The sequence below is a fragment of the Phragmites australis genome, chromosome 5 (genome assembly GCF_958298935.1).
Source record: "Phragmites australis chromosome 5, lpPhrAust1.1, whole genome shotgun sequence".
In the NCBI taxonomy this organism is placed as follows: Eukaryota; Viridiplantae; Streptophyta; class Magnoliopsida; order Poales; family Poaceae; genus Phragmites; species Phragmites australis.
Window position 1 is genome coordinate 29,837,344 of NC_084925.1, and position 20,393 is coordinate 29,857,736.

The 20,393-nt window shown below is 41.2% G+C and overlaps 1 protein-coding gene across 1 annotated transcript; it reads left to right on the forward strand.

Moving 5' to 3' along the window:
* The first annotated feature begins 8,179 nt into the window (after nt 1-8,179).
* Nucleotides 8,180-18,062, forward strand: LOC133919171 (uncharacterized). The gene is made up of 18 exons (XM_062363467.1): nt 8,180-8,480; nt 8,587-8,778; nt 9,195-9,350; nt 9,806-10,099; nt 10,892-11,109; nt 11,210-11,284; nt 11,381-11,447; nt 11,765-12,087; nt 12,434-12,667; nt 12,747-12,934; nt 13,160-13,295; nt 13,389-13,497; nt 14,437-14,539; nt 14,653-14,839; nt 16,463-16,561; nt 16,660-16,718; nt 17,188-17,293; nt 17,708-18,062. The coding sequence occupies exons 1-18, from the start codon at nt 8,264-8,266 to the stop codon at nt 17,870-17,872; spliced, it is 2,928 nt and encodes a 975-aa protein (XP_062219451.1). The 5' UTR covers nt 8,180-8,263; the 3' UTR covers nt 17,873-18,062.
* Nucleotides 18,063-20,393: the final 2,331 nt, after the last annotated feature.

Sequence of the window (20,393 nt, forward strand, 5' to 3'; positions counted from 1 at the left end):
GCACAGCGCCAGCACTATCAGAAACTTCTGCCGCCGCCACCTGCGCAAGCGGTGTATTTAACGTGGGGCTGGTGCATGGGGATCAGTTGGAGTGTTTCACCATACCACCAAATCCGAATCCGATGTCGTGCTATCCGATCGCGAGCAGAAGTAGCACTCCTAGCACAGCATGCATGTCCTGCATTGTTTTTTTTTTATGTGCCGCGTGTCTCGCGGGGACGTGGCCGCCCCCATGGCGCGCCATCTTTGCCGGGGCCTCGCAACGCGCGCAGCTCTGCCCTGCCCGTTGCGGTGCCCTCGCTGCTGAGCTCCACCCCATGGTGGCTCCGATCTTGCGGTGCGAAGAGAATCGATCGAGATGAAGGGGCGCACACGCCTCTGCTTCCTGAACAACTCTTGGATCTGAATTTTAGAAGTTTATGTGGCTCGACGTGCGACATCGCCGACGCCGAGCAGAGCACCTACAACACCCGCACAATAAGAGATTTCTGCCAGCGGTCCGCGTACTTAACTCGAACAGGGAGTCGGAGTCGGTTCAGTTGAAGCCCGATTAAGTTTCCGTCGAAGTCGAGTCCGAGTAGGAGTAGGAGTGGGTGTGTCCGAGTGTTACGTTGCCGCAAAGTAACGTGAGCAAAGCGAGAATACAAGGCGGCGCGAGTTGGGAGTGGCTAAGTATTATTTGTTCGCGTGCTTTGTGTCTTTTTTTTCTCCACACTTCCTATCTTTCATGTGACTGAAAATTTGATTTCTTACCGCCGACGAAGTTTTGGCGAGATTCTTTGCGATTTGAGTTTGGGATGGGGGTTAGAGGGATGTCCGAGATAACAGGACGGCCAGGGCGGTGGGGATGCTACCGGCCGCGGGAGGCGGAGGACAGGCAGTTGAGAAGGGTTAGCGCGGGAGTGGCTGGTGGTAACAAATTCAGGGATGTCGCTGAAGACAGTGAAGGCGGTGGTGCGGGGACGAGTAGACAAGTAGTAGGGAGAACACAGAGAGAGCACAACTCTATGTTTTCATGAGTCTATAGGAGAAAGACGATCTACGAGAAAAGTCGGTAGAAAAGCTTCTTGTTTTGAGGCGCTTGAAAATTATCATTGCTCTTTTTTTCGAAATAACTTTTTGAGTACGTGGGCGCTTATCACGATTGATGCGACAAGGTATTAGAGCCGATCAAAATATGGCTAATTACATCCATGACATAGGCCTAAGAGAGACTAATGTGGGGAGATATTGGAGTATATTGTGTTTGGTTTCGCTAAAGCAAGAGAAAAAGTTTATGGGATTGACTTCTTCTCGGTCATGAGAATTTCCGACTCTTATTAACTGCATTCATATCCGTTTGATTAACATGTATCTGAATCAATGGCTCATGATCTTCTTCTTCTTACCAAACAATTTTCGTTTTCAACACAACTTTCTCGCTTTGTAAGTCTTGGTCGCACCGTCACCTAACCACTCACCATCGTCGCTCCACCGCTGACCCCGACCACCACTGGTTTCCTTGCCCACAGCCGCTCCACCCTATCGCTAGCCATCCAGTAACCCCCCCCCCCCCCAGAGTTTCCGAAAGTTTACTCTACCCTACAGAACTTGCCCAATAACCTAGTCTTGATCGTAACAAGTTATGGATAGACAGACACGAATCCATTATTCATGTGTGTTCGCATAACTAGTTACGGCTATGTGTTATGGTGGCTAAGCCGGACATGGACTTTTTTTGCCCACAAAACGCATGTGCCTCTATTTAGTACACCATTAGATATACGTTAAGCTATGCGCATTGTAATACTTTAAAGTAGAATATTTAGTGGCTGGTCTAGAATTTTTAACTTGAGTGTTTATACCTGTCGCACTCGTACCAACGCCGCCACGCCCTTTCTTGCTTGTGCCCGTGTCGTCACCGTCGCTGCATCCCGTCTGGCTCGCATTCGCGCCTGCGTCGCAGCCTGGATCGATGACATCTTTTAGCTTTGTGCCGTTGCATAGTCGGGTCTCCTCCTCTTTCTGTTGAATCATCATTTTCATCACTGTATTCGTGAACAAATTTTTTTCTCTTCTTTAGAATCTCACCGCAACTGTTCTTTATTCGCTCATGTGTCGATCCAGCAAAAGCTATTTGAACGTTCTATCTTCATAGCTTTTTTACAACCGCAGCAGCACTCCGAACACAACGTGAACGACGAAGCGCAGCCATCGCCATGATCATATTGAGCGTGAATTGAATCACAAACATAGTTCAAACTGAACTTGTCCATATATATTTCTCCTCAAAATTTCCATTTTACTTAGTCTATGTGACACAATCGAAGCAAAAAAACCTAGAGAAGGCAACAGAGAGGGGCTGAGAAGGGGGGCATTCACCGGAGACAAAGAATGAGTAAAGAAAACAAATATACACATATTAATCTTATGAACTCACTGTAGTGGTGCAAGAAAATAAATAGACACATACGTATAATCAAAGATGCAACACATGTGCAGCACTACAACATGTAGAGGGAGCAAGAAATGAGAACAGTATTGTGCTCCAGCCGTGCCCTGGCCTCGTCACGCCCATCGTGCCAGAGTCGCCTGCACTCACGCCTACGCCCACCCTCGCGCTTGCACCTGCAGCCCTGTGCCCATGCTCTCCGTGTTCGTGCCCTTCCGAGGGCTCACGCCACCGCCCTCCTCCATCTCCTTTTGTGCGTGGCTAGCTGGCTGCGTGTGTTAGGGCGAGTTGGACGACTTGGATAATTGATTTGTGTAACAAACGGGTAGTTCGCAGTTTGGACCGTGGGCTTATTTTCTTGGTTCGGGCCGCTCTTTTTCTCCGTTTTCACTATGATTTATTGAACTGCTTAGGCTAGATGAAATATATGAAATTTTTTACATAAAAATTTGGTGTACATATGTACACCATACCCTTTTTGGGCCCGCCTCTGAGAATATCATAATACTTTTGTACTGCACGAATCTTAATGCACGTAAAAAATGTAGTACGTGAGGCTTTTTAATTACGGCTAGATATAGTTCGGCCTCTTTACCTATGCTCCGAGCATACGCTGTTAGGAGTATAATACAAGTGGTTATCCTGATTAGTCTATGATGCATAAGTAGGCTAGCATTGTCTTGTGGTGCTCATTTTCTCTCTCGGTTATATAGTATGCACTTGCATTCGCTAGTCTTTCGAGGACTAAGGGATATTTTTCTAGCAGCACTCTATGGTAGCAAACTAAATATTCATATATCATACATATTGAGTTTAGTCTTTGTAAAACTGTTTGTTGTTGAGATATTTTGCTTAAAGGAATTGACTTTTGCCAATTGTCCTAAATCTAGAAGTCACAATATTGCATTTGGAAATAATATTAATCATTTCACATGTATAAAGATAGATTACAAGAAAGCTGAGATAATTATTGAAAAAAGAGTACCGATGGGTCCGATTCTAAGGGCCAGCACACGGGAATGCGGCGTAGACAAAAATAGGTTCCTCGCTGGGGGGAGGATTGGACGCGGGTGAGAGAATAAGATGACTTAGATGCTTAAGAAACTGAGGTCGGTTTTGATTGTGGTTTTGTTTGGTAGAGTTTTTTTTTATTTAAATTTTTTGTGGCGAGTGATTCTCTGGGAAGAATGATTATGTGATTGAAAATGATTCTCTAAAATAAATATACGGAGGAAATGATTTTATGTGCAAAGTGAATCGGGAGAAGCTATTTTTTTCAGCTCTACAGCTTCTAGTTTATTTTAGAGAATCACTCTCACGAATTTCACTCAGTGAGCTAAAAGCTAAAAGTTATTGTTTGACAGAGCTCCACTAATTTTAATTAAAAAACTAATCTAAAAACCTTGTCAAACAGATACCGAATAGCCGAGTCTATTATATCCTAGACCCAACGACATATTTTTCTACTTGCATATTTTTCTACGCTCAGTCGGCATCTTGATTTCAATACTGATGTCTGACACTAAGATAAGACATCGGAGCAGCAAATGGGACTTGATGGTCTGCGGTGAACCACTTCTTCCGCTCAGAATTGTAGAGGGCTGTTGTGATTTGCGAATTGCAAGCGGTGTAGAGCACAATTACTTCAAATTCATGCCTCCCTTCATCTGGAACAAAACCCGAAGCAAAGTAGATTTGATTGTCACTGATGCAAGGTGATGCTGGGAGGTGGGTCACAGTGCAATTCCGTGGATTGCAAACAGAGAATCTCGGATACATTGAATCATCACAGGTGAACATCAACACATGACCATCCCTGCAATCAGCCAAAAATGTGAACTCTGTCGACGAACTCCAAGTTGAGACAGAGCTGAGTAACCGGCCTGGTGCCATGGCAACGAGTGTAGACGACATATATGGATGTGTAAATGCAGCAAACAGAGGCCCATTTGAGATGTTACTGCGGCACAGATATATGAACTCTTATGACGCAATTGCACTTCTAAAATCTTTACACATAATTGCACATTTGAAGACACAACTTCAGATTCATTGATTGGAATGTATAAAAGCGAGTGGGAAAGAGATGGATTGCATCAGAATGGGTAAGAATAATTATACAAATTGCATTGACACAGTATGAAAAATTGGGGGCTTTAGATTACACTGTTCCCAAATAAAGAGAGCGAAGGCAATCAGGAGACAACTTTAGATTAATTGGAATGGAATGCATAAAGTGAGTTGGAAAAGGATGGATTGTGTTGGAATGCGTAAGAATAATTGGAACAAAAAGATGTATAAACTGAATTCAAACACTATGCTATGACAAATTGGGGGTTGAGACTCACATGTCATAATTGACGCGATATAGACGACGGTTCCTAAAATCCACCTGTAATAGGCTTATCGTTGACCATACAGAATAACCAATTGGAACAATAATGTAGATGCATACTATAACAGACCATTTGTAAACAGTGGCATACAACAGATGATCGAGGAAGAGAGATGTTTGTAATCACACGAGACAAAGTAGGAGGCTGGGCTGGAGCCGTCGGGAACACACTGTAGACATTCTACTATAGTATGCATCAGCATTGGGTCAATGCATTGCAATCGGCTTTTATCGAAAATCATTTGTCATATGTGTGTAAGGTGAAACGTAATGTAAATTCATATGGTTTTGTCTTATATTATGATTGGCGAGAGTGATATAATTACACGGGAGCTAGTTAGGGTTTTCTCATATTTCACACAATCCTCTCACTCCATTCACTTCGCCATGACATCATTCTCCTCATCGTTGCCATACCAGCTAGAGTCGTCGCCTCCATTGTTGTTCAGCTAGACCTCTCCTACTATTTCCTCTAACCGCGACAAGGAAGCTAGCAATGATTGGTCGGTAGCTCCCTTCGCCGAGTTAGAATATGACAATGAGGAGGTGATGTGGTCAATTTGTTAGACAGAGATAAGGAAGAGGCGTAGTACCCTGAGAAGCTCGTGGAGGTGGACGACGAGCTCAAATAAGAGGAGAAGGAGGTGGCCAGGACTGATGAGGTGGCCGGGGATGAGGAGGATCCTGAGCTCATGGAGGTGGACGGTGATGAGACCAAGGTGGTGGCTGAGAGCGACGACGAGCCAAAAAAAGAGGAGGAGGAGGTAGCTGAGACTCACTACAATGATCCATAGAAGGTGGTCGATACTGATAACGACGACCCAATGGAGGTGCCTAAGGATGACCATGACTAACCACCATCGGGTCTTCCCGCTGATCACCAAAGAGCACATTGACATTGTAGTCTTGTATGTCTTCTTCGTCTGTAGATGCATCAAACTCTGAGAAGCAAGGTTCATCCTCTAGAATCTTCTACTCTATATTGGTGACTACTCAGTGGCGAAGGCCACCAAAAATTTAGACCATAGTCATAGTCGGGTTTTCCAATCTACTAGCCGTATGATCACACGAGTAATCATCTTGACCTTTGAGCTTCAGGACTCGATGGCCGAAATTCGCCATCAAAAATCAAGAAACCTCAGTCAACTTGTTAGGCTTCATGTAGATGTCGGGTTCGAAGTCGTCATAGAACCCATCATTGGAGTAGCCCATTGCTAGAGAGTTGATATGCTTAGTTGAAGACATGTCTTGTCTTATCCTAATGGACGACATCAGCTATCAGCGATTGGTAAAGTCAAGTATACAATTACTTATTTAAAGCAGGGATATCTGGTCATTAATTATGTGTATCGAAGAGGAGGACACTGAATTTTATAAAGGTTTGGACCTCCTTTAGGATAATAGCCTTAAATCATGTGTCACCTTGATTAATCTCAAGAGAAGACAATTACAATCGGGGTGTATATAGATATACTCATATGAATCTTGGTGAGTTCTCTCATGTTCTAAATTCTGAAACTCTTGTCAGATGAACCTGATTCTAACTTGAATGTGCTGTGGATTTCAATAGATTGTTTCTGCTTCTATATAACTTTATTGCTCCTGTTTGACTCCTTCTAACTTGTCTTTTCTTCTTCTTCCTTTGGCTTGTCTTTTCGGCCTCTTCCTTTTTCTTGTCTTTCCGGTCTCTTCTTTCGACGTACCCCCTCTGTTCCTTATATAGTCAGGTCGGGGAGGCATACCCTACTCGAAGTCTCAAACGTAATCTTTCTGTGTTATCTAGAATATGATGAACTGCCTGAAATATCAATACATGTCTTCATTTAACACATGACGATTAGTAAACCTAACATACAGGGTAACAGATATCTGTACGAGGTACTCCATCCTTAGGATATACTATATTTCTAGTAATTTCTTAATTATTAATTATCAAATCCTTGTTAAAGTTATTATGACATATAGTGGAAATTGCATAGATTAACATTTGTATTTTTGGCATGCTAAGTAGCGTCATACTCATCCTATTATTAACAACCATCATTGCAGTAGGTACAACTTTGAAGTCACCGTGAGGCCATAGACCTCGGTGGAAGTAAGGTAGGCTGTGAGTGCAGCCAGGTTGGTCTTCATGAAGATTAGATTAGTGTTATAGATGCTGGTGTGCAGGGATGGCGATCATCGCCTTTGATAAGAGCCTACAGTATAAGCTTTGAACGCCGTGGAGTTAAGGAATGTGATAAATAGGTTGGTTTTACATTGGTGTAAATCTTATGTTGCATACTGATGCACCATTTAATTACCATGCTCTCCAATGTGCTATTCTGACGTGAGATATTGTATTGTAAATATAACATTTATATGTATTGACTCAAAAGACTAGTTGTACTCTGTGTCAATATAGCAGGGTCATCGTAATAGCTCCCATACTTAAAGTCCTTGGGAGGCCCAATGCACGGCAACAAACAAAATCAACATGGATCCCACCTTAAAACCACTTTGTTGTCTTCTCTGCATTGGAGATGCCCGGTGTCGAGCACCTTTGCTGTTGATCTCGATGATAATCTTCCCAAGTTATATGTTCATATATGTCTTTTTATTTGGAATGGAGGTCGATTTGGGGTTTAGAGTTTGGAGTTTAGGTTTTTTCGGGGAGAATCCATCCATTTCCCAGGCATGGAGGGAGGTCGGGGAGGTAGGTAGGCCTAACGGTGTCCATGGTTTGTGGGTGGTGTGGTGAGGTGGCATGGGCATAGTTAGTCGGGGTGATGGAGGATGGTTAGTGGATAGGTTAAGGCAAAAGTGTGAAATTGAGAGAGATTAGCGTGACAGTAGTCGAAAATGACGAATCCAGCAGTAAGAGAGATATGGGTGCGGAAGGGCGGGATAAGGGTGTCATGCGGTGGAAGCTCGCCAGCGACGGCGAGGACCTAAGATAGAGAAGAGAGAAAAAAAGTGTTGATAAAGAAGAAGATTAGATGACAGAAATCGAGCGCTCAGTGTGGTAGAAATGCTCAGTTGCTATTTTTGGCGATTGTGAATCAGATAATCTTAACCCGAACCAAATGCACACTGTAACCTACATGTTAGTTTGATAATTCCTCACTCCCCGACGTATCCGGTCGTGTCGGTCCATTAGTACAACAACGGATCAGATCCTCTGAACTAATGATGGATTAATGCAGAGGATCAGTGTGTTGCACAGTAAAATGAGTCTTGTGCTGTAGTACTATGCATTAATATCATATTTACCGTGAAATCATCGGCTCAGATCAGACCTAATGTATTTACTGTGGCTACATTAGCCTCTTTAGTTGCTTTGCAGAGGATCCCGATCGTCCAACGACGCCTTGGCGCTCGCCTCTTCCCTCCGTCCAGATCCACCACCTCCTCCTCCGCCAGTCCGCCTCCACGGCTCGGCCAGTGCCCGCTCCTCGATGGCCGGCCGCTCGCGCCCGCAGCCGCAGCCGCACTCGCCGTCTGCCTCCACGCGGCGGCGCGAGCGGTGGCTGGTCGTCCTCGGCGTCGCGCTCCACGCCGTGTACATGCTCAGCATATTCGACATCTACTTCAAGTCCCCCATCGTGCACGGCATGGCGCCCGTGCCGCCCCGGCTCTCCGCGCCTCCCGCCAAGCGCCTCGTCCTCCTCGTCGGTGCGTCGCCCTGACCCCTTGTTCCTCCTCCGATCCGTCTCCTCAAGCTTCAGCTCGATGTTGGGTGTGTGATTTAGCGAGGGGTTTTTTGTGTGCGTGCGTGCAGCGGACGGGCTCAGGGCGGACAAGTTCTTCGAGCCGGACGAGCGGGGGAGGTACAGGGCGCCGTTTCTGCGCGGCGTGATCCAGGAGAAGGGGCGATGGGGGGTCAGCCACGCCCGCCCGCCCACCGAGTCCAGGCCCGGCCACGTCTCCATCATCGCAGGCTTCTACGAGGACCCCAGTGCTGTCACCAAAGGTGTGCTGTTCCGCATCTAATTCTAGCACACCGAAGTCATGTTTGAATTTGGTGCGATATTTTCGTAAATCGTTAAGTTTACTTTAATTTTCCAGTATGCCGCAATTGTTTATATACAATTGCATTGTTTAGTCCATGGTGGCCAAAAAGCATGTACTGAACTATGCGCGGGTAACCGTGGGAGATGTTTTTGAGGGTTAGGACTGACAACCTGCACGTGATTAATAATAACTCAATTATATAGTAAGTATTGTGCTATTAATGTCTTATGTTAGCTTGTCGATGGCTTTGGTTTACTTTTAGATGAGCATTACTAAGAAGCACCTAATTCGTGTTATTGGAAATTCGGGGTGTGAAGTCACTTCAGAGATAACATTGAAACTGATGGCATTTGAACTTTATATTGTGTTGTGCAGGATGGAAGGCCAATCCAGTTGAGTTTGATTCTGTATTCAATCAAAGTCGGCACACTATCTCATTTGGAAGTCCAGATATTGTTCCTATATTCTGCAGTAGCCTACCTCACAGCACCTGGGGCACTTATCCCCATGAATATGAAGACTTTGCAACAGGTCAGATTTATTAGCATTACATCTAGCTTGCTGAAACTTTAGCCATTACTATGGGATTGTATGTTTGTAATTGCCTTATGAGTATTGTGACAGACATCGAATCATACTGTGGTTTTCTCGACACATTTAGATAACTTTGGGATTAATCATACCGCACATCTGTCATTCCTGAATATTTGAATTAATCTAAAAGTCCGTCTTGCAGACTTGCAGTAAGGTTATATGTGAAATAGATCTGTGAAGCTATTTTCTTAGTTTTCGTCAGAATTCTTTTTTTTTTTTTACCAAAAATCACAACTATTGTCATTAATTTTACAGGCTCTTGTGCAAGTGATGGGTCCAAAGTTAATTGTGTAAATAAGTCTGTTTCATGTTTGAATACAGGGCCTCTGTGTTTGCAATTTATTTTCCTTTTGGAATCATGTTTTTTACTTTGTTAGAGACCTTGGTTGCAGATGCATCATTTCTGGATCATTGGTCATTTGACCAGTTTCAAGGTCTTCTCAACAGATCTTTCGATGATGTTAAATTGAGGCATTTACTCCTACAGGATAAGTTGGTTATATTTCTGCACCTACTGGGTTGTGATACCAATGGCCATGCACACAGACCCTATTCAGATATCTATCTGAACAATGTCAAGGTTGTCGATCAAATAGCTGAAAGTGTGTACAGTCTCATGGAAAACTACTTCAATGACAACCAAACAGCTTACGTGTTTACCGCAGATCATGGAATGAGTGACAAAGGTAAGTAAAACACAAAATGGTTTCACGAATAAATTTTGCTGCTCATCATTTATATGGTTTCTGGAGCTTGTTTCTATGAGTTCTGGCTAGGGTTCAGAATTTGGGCAGGAACTGGCCGGTTATGTGCAGTTCCAGGAGACCAGGACATTTCGGTCACCACCAGGAAACTGTAAAACAGTCGAATTTGAACTTGAAATCTGGGAATTGAATTAGATTAAAACAGTAACATTCCCCATGTATGTCTCTTTATTCACACCTAGCATGTATCTTGTTTGTTGGGTCCTATCTATGTCACTTCCCGAGTGCAAGAGAAAAATACAGAAAGAAGAAAAAGACCATTCCGCTGAAAATGTATGCATGCTAACATGGAAAATGTTCCTCTATAAAAGAACGACCATTATCTCCTAATCAACTGTTGCGTGCTCAACTGCTCATTGCCCAAATCGATTTGCATAACTGGTGCACCAATGCAGTCTGGACTGCAAAATGAATTAGTTGCATTCGTGACCTGAAAGGGTTACTGATTTTATGCTGCTTGGAGCCTAGGTGGCGGCATTTAAGAACAGTGCTGACAACTCCAATCATGGCATTTTAGGGCTTTCTAGTGCACTGAATTTGGTTATGCAAGACTGCCTTGGGTGCATCATAATGATGAGTATCATTGACCTGTTAGGTTGTTACTGATTGCAAAGGCTTCATTTTCGTTGGTTAACTTGTTAGAATATTGGTTCAGTACTCTATATTATTCCTTTTCTTTACAATGCCATTGTAATTAGGCAATTCTACCAACAGGAAGCCATGGAGATGGACACCCTTCAAACACCGATACTCCTCTTGTAGCATGGGGGGCTGGAATTAGAAGCCCAAAGTTCTTGGCTTATACAGAGAAACCTGATGATGGCTTTCGGTTTGTTGATGACCATAAGCATGATACACCCACTCCACAAGACTGGGCCCTTGAAGGCTTTGAAAGAGTGGATGTCAACCAGGCTGATATAGCTCCTCTAATGGTAGCTTAAGAATTTCCATGTACAAGCATATTTTTTTGTTCTTTGGCTGCATTTAGTTTTCTTCAACAAACCTTTTCTCAATTCTTCATAAAAATTGCAGGCCACACTTGTGGGTTTGCCATGCCCAATGAATTCTGTTGGGAGCTTACCTACTCATTATTTGAAATTAAACAAGGTCAGACAGTTAGTCAATTACTGCAATACTATGCAAAAAATCTCTTGTGCTTGGATTGACACTGTTTGTTAAAGTTTATTTCCTATATTTATACAGGCTGATGAAGTTGAAGCAGTTCTGGCCAATACAAAGCAAATTCTTAACCAGTTTCTCCGAAAATCACGTATCCTTTCAGACAAGTTTTGCTGCATATTTGGACTTTAAATTTTACTTACTCCACGATTCTAAGCTTCTAGGATACGCTAATCTTGATGAGCTGTGTGGTAGTGTGAATGGTCGGAGAGAGTAGAGAATATATCATTATTGATCTGTTATTGAAGTCTACAGTTTAGAGTAGACCATCCAGAACTGTTAGCTATGAATCTCATCGTGTTTATCAACTTCCTGCTTTTTAAATGCAAATGTACAATGACCAAGATGAATAAATTAAACATTGAATCATTGTCTTACTCCTAAATATGTCTTCCTTATCGATCTCAGAGCTGAAGCACTCCAGTTCACTCTACTTCAAGCCTTTTATGCCACTGGCAAACTGTTCTTCAGTGCTCAATCAGATTGAAGATCTTATATCTGGAAGGGATTATGAAGCTGCCATGAAGCATTCTGAAGAGCTCCGAAGGATGGCTCTTGCTGGTCTTCATTATTTCCAAACATATGATTGGTTCATGTTAATGACAACAATTACCCTTGGATATATTGGATGGATGATGAACCTCATTCTACACGTGCTGCAGTCTTATACATCATTTCCTGCAAATCTTCTAAAGAGTACTCAATTGTATCCTAAGAATACCTCGACGAAAGTATGATAGCCTATCCAATCTTTACTTTATGAATTTATATATATGTTTTTTGAGGCGTTACAATCATATGCTTCTGTTGCTACCTTTTTCAGTTTACGCAATTTGGATTGTGGTCAATATTTTGTTCAACTTCATTATAACGTTTCAGAGGTTTGGTTCTGTATAGAGCATAGGCATCAGATAGAATTAAGACTGCATAGTGCATACTTATTTACTTCGTGTGCAATCGATCAAAGTAGCTCATCAAAATTAGACAACTTATTTTAGTGTCTTTTCCATTAGTTAAATGCTGACGGACCTTTTGTTACACAGATGCACTGTTTTGACTTATCTCCTCTGGTTGCAGGTTTACATAGGTGGATGTTTCTTTATGGGTTTGTCATCCATTATACTACTTCTAGAGAAATCTCCACTTCTTTACCATGCTTATGTATTTATGACAATATTCCTTTGGACAAGAATTGTACAAAATTTTGAATTTCTGAAGGCAGTATGGAGAGAATTATCTAATATGCCCTTCAAGTATATTTTGAATCTCCTGAGCAGTTCGATTGTTGCATTGGTTGTATTGGAGTTTCTGGTATGCACCCACTTGTCGACACACTAAGAATTTTAAGAAAGGCATTATATTTGACATGGAATTTGATACTTATGTGCAGGTTATGAGCTTCTTTGATAGGAAAATTTATACGTGGTGCTTCTTGGTGCTTGGGATACTTGGTTCAGCTTATGCAGCCTTATTTATTCAAGCTAGCCCTGCACTTGCGATATACATATGGCTTGTTTGCTGGTTCCTGTCTGTATTCACATTGATGCCAGCTGAAATTCCAGAAAACAACAACTTGGTGTAGGTTTCTTTCACTGACAGAATTCATGGATGCTTTTTCTTACATTTTCTCAAGTACTGGACTACTAGCTGAGAACAAGCTGTTACATATACATCGTATACCATTTACGCTGTTTTCTGACATTCATGATTTTTAAGGAGCTGCTAGCTATCTAACTGTCACCATATTTTCGTTAATTGGGTGTTTCCTTGCAACTTTTGGTCTGATGAAGCCTATACATGCAGAATTTTTAGTGGGGCACTCATAATACTGATTGCAATGGCTTCGAGATGGACTAACTCAAATAGTACCAGCTTTTGGCTCTATCTCACTCGAGCAAATAAACGGGAGCCTCAATCCTCTAAGCTATTTTTTGTACAGGTGCAGAACGCAAATAGTTGAATCTTGATATTGGTATTTCTTTCGTGTAAGTTTAAGTTTGAAACAATGTTGACAACTGTTACTATGGTTTAGGTTATTTTGGTTGCAATATCTTCATTAATGGTGTGGTTATCTACCTCACATCGGTCTCAGAACAGAGAATTGCACTCATTGCACCAGTTGATCAACTGGTCTGTAGCTGGTAAGCCATATGAGTTGCTATTTGTGTGGTTAATGTGTACAATATTTCCTGTCTTCAGTTTTTTGTGGCAATACCTGATTTGTCGTTACATCTTGTAATCATACAGCAACTTACAAGTCTGAACCTCACAAGCAGCTAAATTTGGTTGTAGTATGTCTACGTAGGCCTGATCACATGTGCATCAATCCATGAGTGAGGGTCTTATATGGCGGTTTCTGAACTGTTTTAGTTGTTATCACTATCTAAGTAGGCTAAACGGATGGTTTTTTTACTAGTAAAAAAATGAATACTTTGTTTGGATGTTAGAAACTCAGAGGGGTTGGTACATGAACTGGACAAAAATTGTTTTAGCACCTTGGAGAATGCTTTTCTTATATTCCTGTTGATTTTTTCCTTTTCATTCCTAGCTTACATTTGTGGTAGGAAGGTTGGTGCCATTTACTTGTGTAACAATCATTCCTCATTTTGTCGACCAGGGTTTTTAAAACTGGAACCAGTCCCATAACAGGCCAGTTATATAAACCCTTCTAACAACTATCAACCTCCCTCAAAGTTAGCTGGCATTATTTTAATATAAATTTTCTCCATTGAATAGGAAAATTAGATCAAATTAAGAACCTACCTAGGCTACCATTTCATAACTGCCTTTTGATTAGTGTTTTTCAGTAAGGGAGAACCGTACTGGAATACATTAAGAGAATAAACTGTACAGAGGAATCTGGGAAATAGTTGTAACCCCAGGTGAAGACATTCTAACTTTTAACAAATCTACATCAATTCATTGAAAGTCTTGTTGGCTGAACTCCATTAAATATGCACCCATTTCTTTGAGCCATTTGTGCCACCTTTTTGTTCATATGCTATATCCAGGTTGATTGCTCATCCTGAACTTCTAAGCTTTCTGGTTCTATTGGTTTTGATGTGTCATATTTTTGGCAGGTGTTGCTATGGTGCTACCTCTTTTCTCACCACATAGTGTTCTATCTCGTCTTACATCTATCTACTTGGGTTTTGCTCCTCCGTTTCTGCTGCTTTCTATTGGGTATGCTGATACCTTCTGCTGTAGTTCATACACCTAAGTTTTTTGTTGCTGTACCTGAGGTCTAGGTACATGAATATAATATTTCAATTTTTTTCTTAAAAAAATCTCTGCAGCTATGAAGCAGTTTTCTATAGTGGTTTTGCAATGGTACTCATTGGATGGATATTTGTGGAATCTGCCAACTTGTATTGCTCAGAGGAAAGCAATTCTACACGTCGTAGAAGCCTTGTGGATGGGTCATTTTTTGGTTATGAAGAAAGACACTTGCAACTATCTGATCTAAGAATACCTCTGTTATTTGTAAGTCTATGATTGCTTTCCATTTGTCTTATGGATTACATATGATCTCAACTCTATAGTTGTGGTACATTATAAAACTGAGGAAGCTTTTGGACACAATGCATTGTTTGATGCCAGGATAGACATTAGATTGTATGGACCCTAGATGATCCCCTACAATTAAGTTATATTAAAGGCTGCCAAAGGTGCTAAAGCATTTGGAGTAGGCATGGCCAATGAAAGCTTTATATTCAATAATTTTAAGTAACATATAACAAGAAAATAATGGTCGAATGCATGTATTGGAGACTGTCCATGTCCAAAATGGCCATGTAAAGGAGAATGGAGGGAGTATTTAGAATGGATTTCTGTACCACAGGCAATAGCTAAGCAAGGAAGTCTCAGTGTTGTTGGAGTAGGAAGTTAATTGAGAGGAACAGAAGGCCAAGAATTGTATGGTTTCTATGCACTGAAATCGTCACACTCAATTTTGGTTATAGATCTGGATATATATAGATAAGCAAGGAAGTCTCAATTTTGGTTATAGATCTGAATTGTATGGTTATTGAGATCACTAAAATGTGCATACGCGCATAGCAGACTCACGCTGCACACAAGCCAGATGCAGGCACCTGCTCTTCTCTTCCACCACCTGCATGCACAAAACAAAGGAACCAGCAAACGAGCTTGTGCCACGTCATCGACCATCCCACCCACCAGACAAGCTTGCGTGCAAAGAATCTTTTAGTGATCTCAATCTTTAAAATGCCATACCTCCTGAACTATAGGTCGGATTGCCGATCCGTTTGAAGCATATTGTTGGAAAAAATGTGCTTAACAAAATGAGATCCAAGAAGGCTATATTTTGATGAAATTTTAGAATCGTGACGGAGTTACGCCCATGTAAGTCAGTAAGTCATTCAGTTGCACTTTGTGTTATACTGCAGTTACAACTTGGGTTGTAGTTGTGATTCAGAAACAGTCGAGTTACAACATGCTGAACAACATATTTACGACATGATAGACACTCTAGTTATGACAATATAGTTACAACATGGTAGATACTAGTTACGATAATACATTGTCGAGCGAGTACTAATTACAATATGGTACACTCTAGTTACAGTATGGTGAACACTCTAGTTATAACATGGTAAACAATCTAGTTATATCATGCATGATCGAGTGTGGACTAGTTACAACATGGTAGATACTTTAGTTATAATATGCTGAATAATATAGTTACAAAATTGCCGGTTGCAACATGATCGCAATTAATTACAATCAGTCAGCCTGGACAGGTAAATTGCAATCTCGTTATGCATATAGTTGTAACCGTTCTATGCCTATAGTTGCAACAAGTAGTTGTAATAACTCTATGTTTATAATTGTAACCCCTCTATGCACGTAGTTGCAACTGATCGCAATCACTACTCACGAAGTGGGAACGTGCTCGGTCATCCAGGAGGCCCACGGGGTGGGTGGGTGGGAGTAGGTGGGGCTGGCATGCGCATCAGAGCTTGGTTGGCTGCTCGGTCAGGCGCGCGCACGGCCTATGCGCATTCTGCAGAATAGATATACAATTTGACATAATTTTGGCTGGAAACATAATTCTGTAACTAATGATATCTTTCTGCCTTGCAGGTGATCTTATTTAATGTCGCCTTCTTTGGAACCGGTAATTTTGCAAGTATTGCAAGCTTTGAGATCTCATCTGTGTACAGATTCATTACAGTATTTAGTGTAAGTGTATATGTTACATCATTTTTCTTTGAAATACTATTTTTGCTTATTATTATTATTCTAGGCACTGATGTTTTTTTTCTATTTTTTCTTTGCAGCCATTTCTTATGGCAGGACTTCTGATTTTTAAATTGTTTATTCCGTTTATGCTTGTCATGTAAGTTTCTTCTACTGTTATGCTATATCATGTCATGAAGTTAAAGAAAATAAGTTAATGAAGATGTGCCCAACAGAATTTCACTGCACAATAATTTTTTTCATTTCTAATAATCTTCCACAAAATATGATGCTGTAATGAAAGTTCTTGTTACAAAATAGGTCACCTTCTGCTATAGAAGATAAAATAAGCAGCAAGGTGTTTAGAATTTAATATCCGTTTTGATATCTATTAAGATTAAGTATCTCCACATTAGTTATCACTTGAGCAGCTTTAAGATTAATTTGAGAGTTCATCCGTTGTCTCTACTTTCTAGCATAACAAACAAACACAAATAATGTGAGGTTTTCCCCCTAATGTTGGGCTTTGGACGATCCATATGTCACCCTATCTAAATTTATAGGTTCTCTTAATTTGTGTTCAACTGGATGCTACTTTTCATTAAGCTGATCCTCGTGACTAACTGCAGATGTACATTTAGTGCAATAACCAAGATTGTCCGAATCCCACGACTGGGCTGCTATTTTCTTGTAATACTGCTTTCAGACGTAATGACTATTCATTTCTTTTTCCTGGTATGTATGCTTTTAAGATATGTTCCATTACCTTTATCATTTTTAGTTGCTCTATAGTTTTCCTTTGTTTGTATCGATTAATGGATAAATTTTGTTTGATCCATGTTCGAATATCTGAAAGACAATCTCTTGTTGAAGGATATACTGTATATGAACTCAGGTCCAAGAGCTCAAGGGTTCTATGTGCCCTTGGAAATTTTGAAGTAACAAGCTTGTTTTGAACTCAGGTCCAAGAGCTCAAGGGTTCTATGTGCCCTTGGAAATTTTAATGTTGAAAATGCACCAAGATGGTGTTACTTAATATTTCATTTTGCTGATGACTATGTTTAGCCTTATGTCTAAATATATTCAAAGTGAACTTCCTACTTCCACAACAAATACTGTGTTGAATATTCCTGTTCATTTTACCCGCAGGTACGAAATACCGGTAGTTGGATGGAGATTGGCAACAGCATTAGCCATTTTGGAATCGTGAGCGCCCAAGTAGTCTTTGTTTTGCTGCTTTTTGCCCTGACAAATATATACACTAGAGATATTGAGGTCTCATCTCGGCAACTAACCTCACGGAAAGTTATGTAAATTGTTCAGATCTTTTAGAGATCCACTAAAATGCATTCATCTTTTTTTTTATTAACTTCTGGGCGCAGCTTTCATTTTTAGCCCAAGTTTTGTAACTTAGCTTGTGTAGTTTGTAGATGGACCGTGTATCAAAATTTTGTGCTAATTTCTTTTGCATACGTAAAACTTTAATACATTTCCATTATATCCATATATTCATGTCGCAGGTTCATTCTCTCTGAGTTTGAGCACATTATGCTTCTTACTATACTCCTATAGATCAATCACGGGAAATTATTCTTTTGGGGTTATGATAAATTAAATTGTGTTGATCTAGTTCTTTTAGCAAGGGTAATTCTTTTGAGCAATTCTTTTGGCCGCTGACATGTTTCAGGACACCCGTAAAATTATATTGTACAATGACTTATCTAATTCTATGTAAGGTTCTCATGTTATGACATTCACGACCTGAATTTGAATCGCAGACCGTGTAGTTTTCCTTAAATAGTTTACTTTCCTGAGTCCTTAACTCCACCTTCGCATGTTATCTCACTCTGTAAGGTTCTCATGTTCTGTTTTCCTCTAAAAAAACATTCTCTGTTTTTCCTAATAGTTTACTGTCCTGACTACACCTTCGCGGATTTGTTTGGACTAGGTAGGTATATATATTTGGTTTTCAATCTAGTTGACTGAGCTAATTCCAAGCAAATGTACCCCCGACCCCCAAAAATGTTGCCCGGGAAAGCGAGGGAGAAACTCTGATCTAGTTCTACGCATTTCCCACTAGCACACCATCAGATTCCAAGATCTTTGTACCCAATCAAAGCAAAATGCCCGGGCCTTTCGCTGCGCGGGAACGTCGAGAAACGCACCAGCTAGGCACGCGACGTGCGCCTGGACGAACCTGACGCGAAGTGGGCGGAGGCCGGCCGGCACGCTGCACCAGGCCGACGTCGTCGTCTCGTGTCCGAGTCGCGGTGGTCCGGTCTGCAGGTAAAAAACTACGGTACCTACCTACGCGACGACGGCAGGAGGTTGGTGGTCGGGCTGGGCCCCAGCGCCGCGTTCACCGCGAGGGCGAGCGCGCAAGAGTGGCCTGGCGGTCCGAGCCAGAAAATTGCTATTTTTTACACCCGAAGGTTGGACAGCCAAAATGACACTCAATGTCTACTTATCCGACCTCTCGCTACCTTCGGCTCGCTTCCCTCCCCGTGGTTTGGGCTTTTTTTTCCCCGGCTTTCTCTTTGAACATACCTCCTCACCTTTTTATATAGTTGGTTCATGGACCAATCAAGAATATCTGTAAAGTTAGATTTAGAAATAGTTTTCGTTTAGAACACGATGAATTATCTAAAATATCAGTAAATATCTTATTTACCGTATGACAGTTATAAAACCTATCGTATCGGATTAAGGACACATATATGTTGGATATCTATCTCTAAAATATACCGTATTTCTAGTAATCATTTCATTATTAATTATCAAATCCTCATTAGACAAAAAAGCTAACATTTGGGCTTCTGAAGTCGAATGTAATTCCTGATAAGGTAGGTCTCCATAAATAGAACTCTATTCGACTAGATGAGATTTTCAATCAGAAAAAATTCTATTTAATTGGAGATGATTCCAGACTGGGAAGAACTTTTTTTTTCGCCAAGAACCACTCCCAAATAGATGAGTTCCAGTACGATCAGATTTTCAATTATGTATAATATAGTCACCCTTTGATGAGCAGAGTTGAGAGGCTAGCTAATGAAGATTTAATAATTAATGATTTATTAGAAATACGATATATCATAATGATGAAGTACAATTATACATGTATATGTTACCTTATATGGTAGGTTTAATAATCGTCATGAGGTAAATAAGACATGTACTGATATTATAGTGCATCGTGTTCCAAACGGAAACTATATATCCTCGAATCAAGAAGAATCCTCCATATAACATAAGAAGGTTACGCTAAGACTCTGAGTATGATATACCTTTCTGATCTGACTATATAAAAAGGGGAGATGGTACGTGAATATTGACTATAATTTTATTTGGCATAGCTTCTGCTTGTAGATCTTAGAGTATTCTGCAGAAGTTGTGCCAAACGGTAGGATTCTGTAACAGGTTATCAGTAAATAGATTCTAATAATAAACTGCATAATTTAGAGAAGCAAAATCTGTTTTTCACATAATTCTGCAGAAAGCAGATTATACATAAGCAAAAATTGTGCTAAATAGAACCTATATAAGGAGCAAAGGCTGTCTCGATGACGCACTTTGCAGAAGAGCCGTGGAATGGATGACCAGGAAGTTGGAGGTGACGGACGTGAGTACGTGACCGGCGCGATAGCAAGGTGACCAAGCGAGCACATTAGAATGGAAAAATAGCGTCACGGGCGCCCACGACAGCACGAGAGAGCGTGGTGGTTGCGCGATGCAGCACTAGCGCAGCACTTCGTGAGGTCGGCGGCAGGCATACGCAGGTGCAAAAGGCTCTGCTCTTCTGAAACAACTTGATCGACCCAGTTGCTCCGGCGACCAA

Bases quoted from the DNA above. Each gene is read 5' to 3' on its own strand.
- LOC133919171 (XM_062363467.1), top strand. From the start codon at position 8,264: ATGGCCGGCCGCTCGCGCCCGCAGCCGCAGCCGCACTCGCCGTCTGCC. The intron at 10,100-10,891 runs GTAAGTAAAACA...TTCTACCAACAG, and splicing joins TCATGGAATGAGTGACAAAG to GAAGCCATGGAGATGGACAC. The intron at 16,562-16,659 runs GTAAGTGTATAT...TTTTCTTTGCAG, and splicing joins GATTCATTACAGTATTTAGT to CCATTTCTTATGGCAGGACT.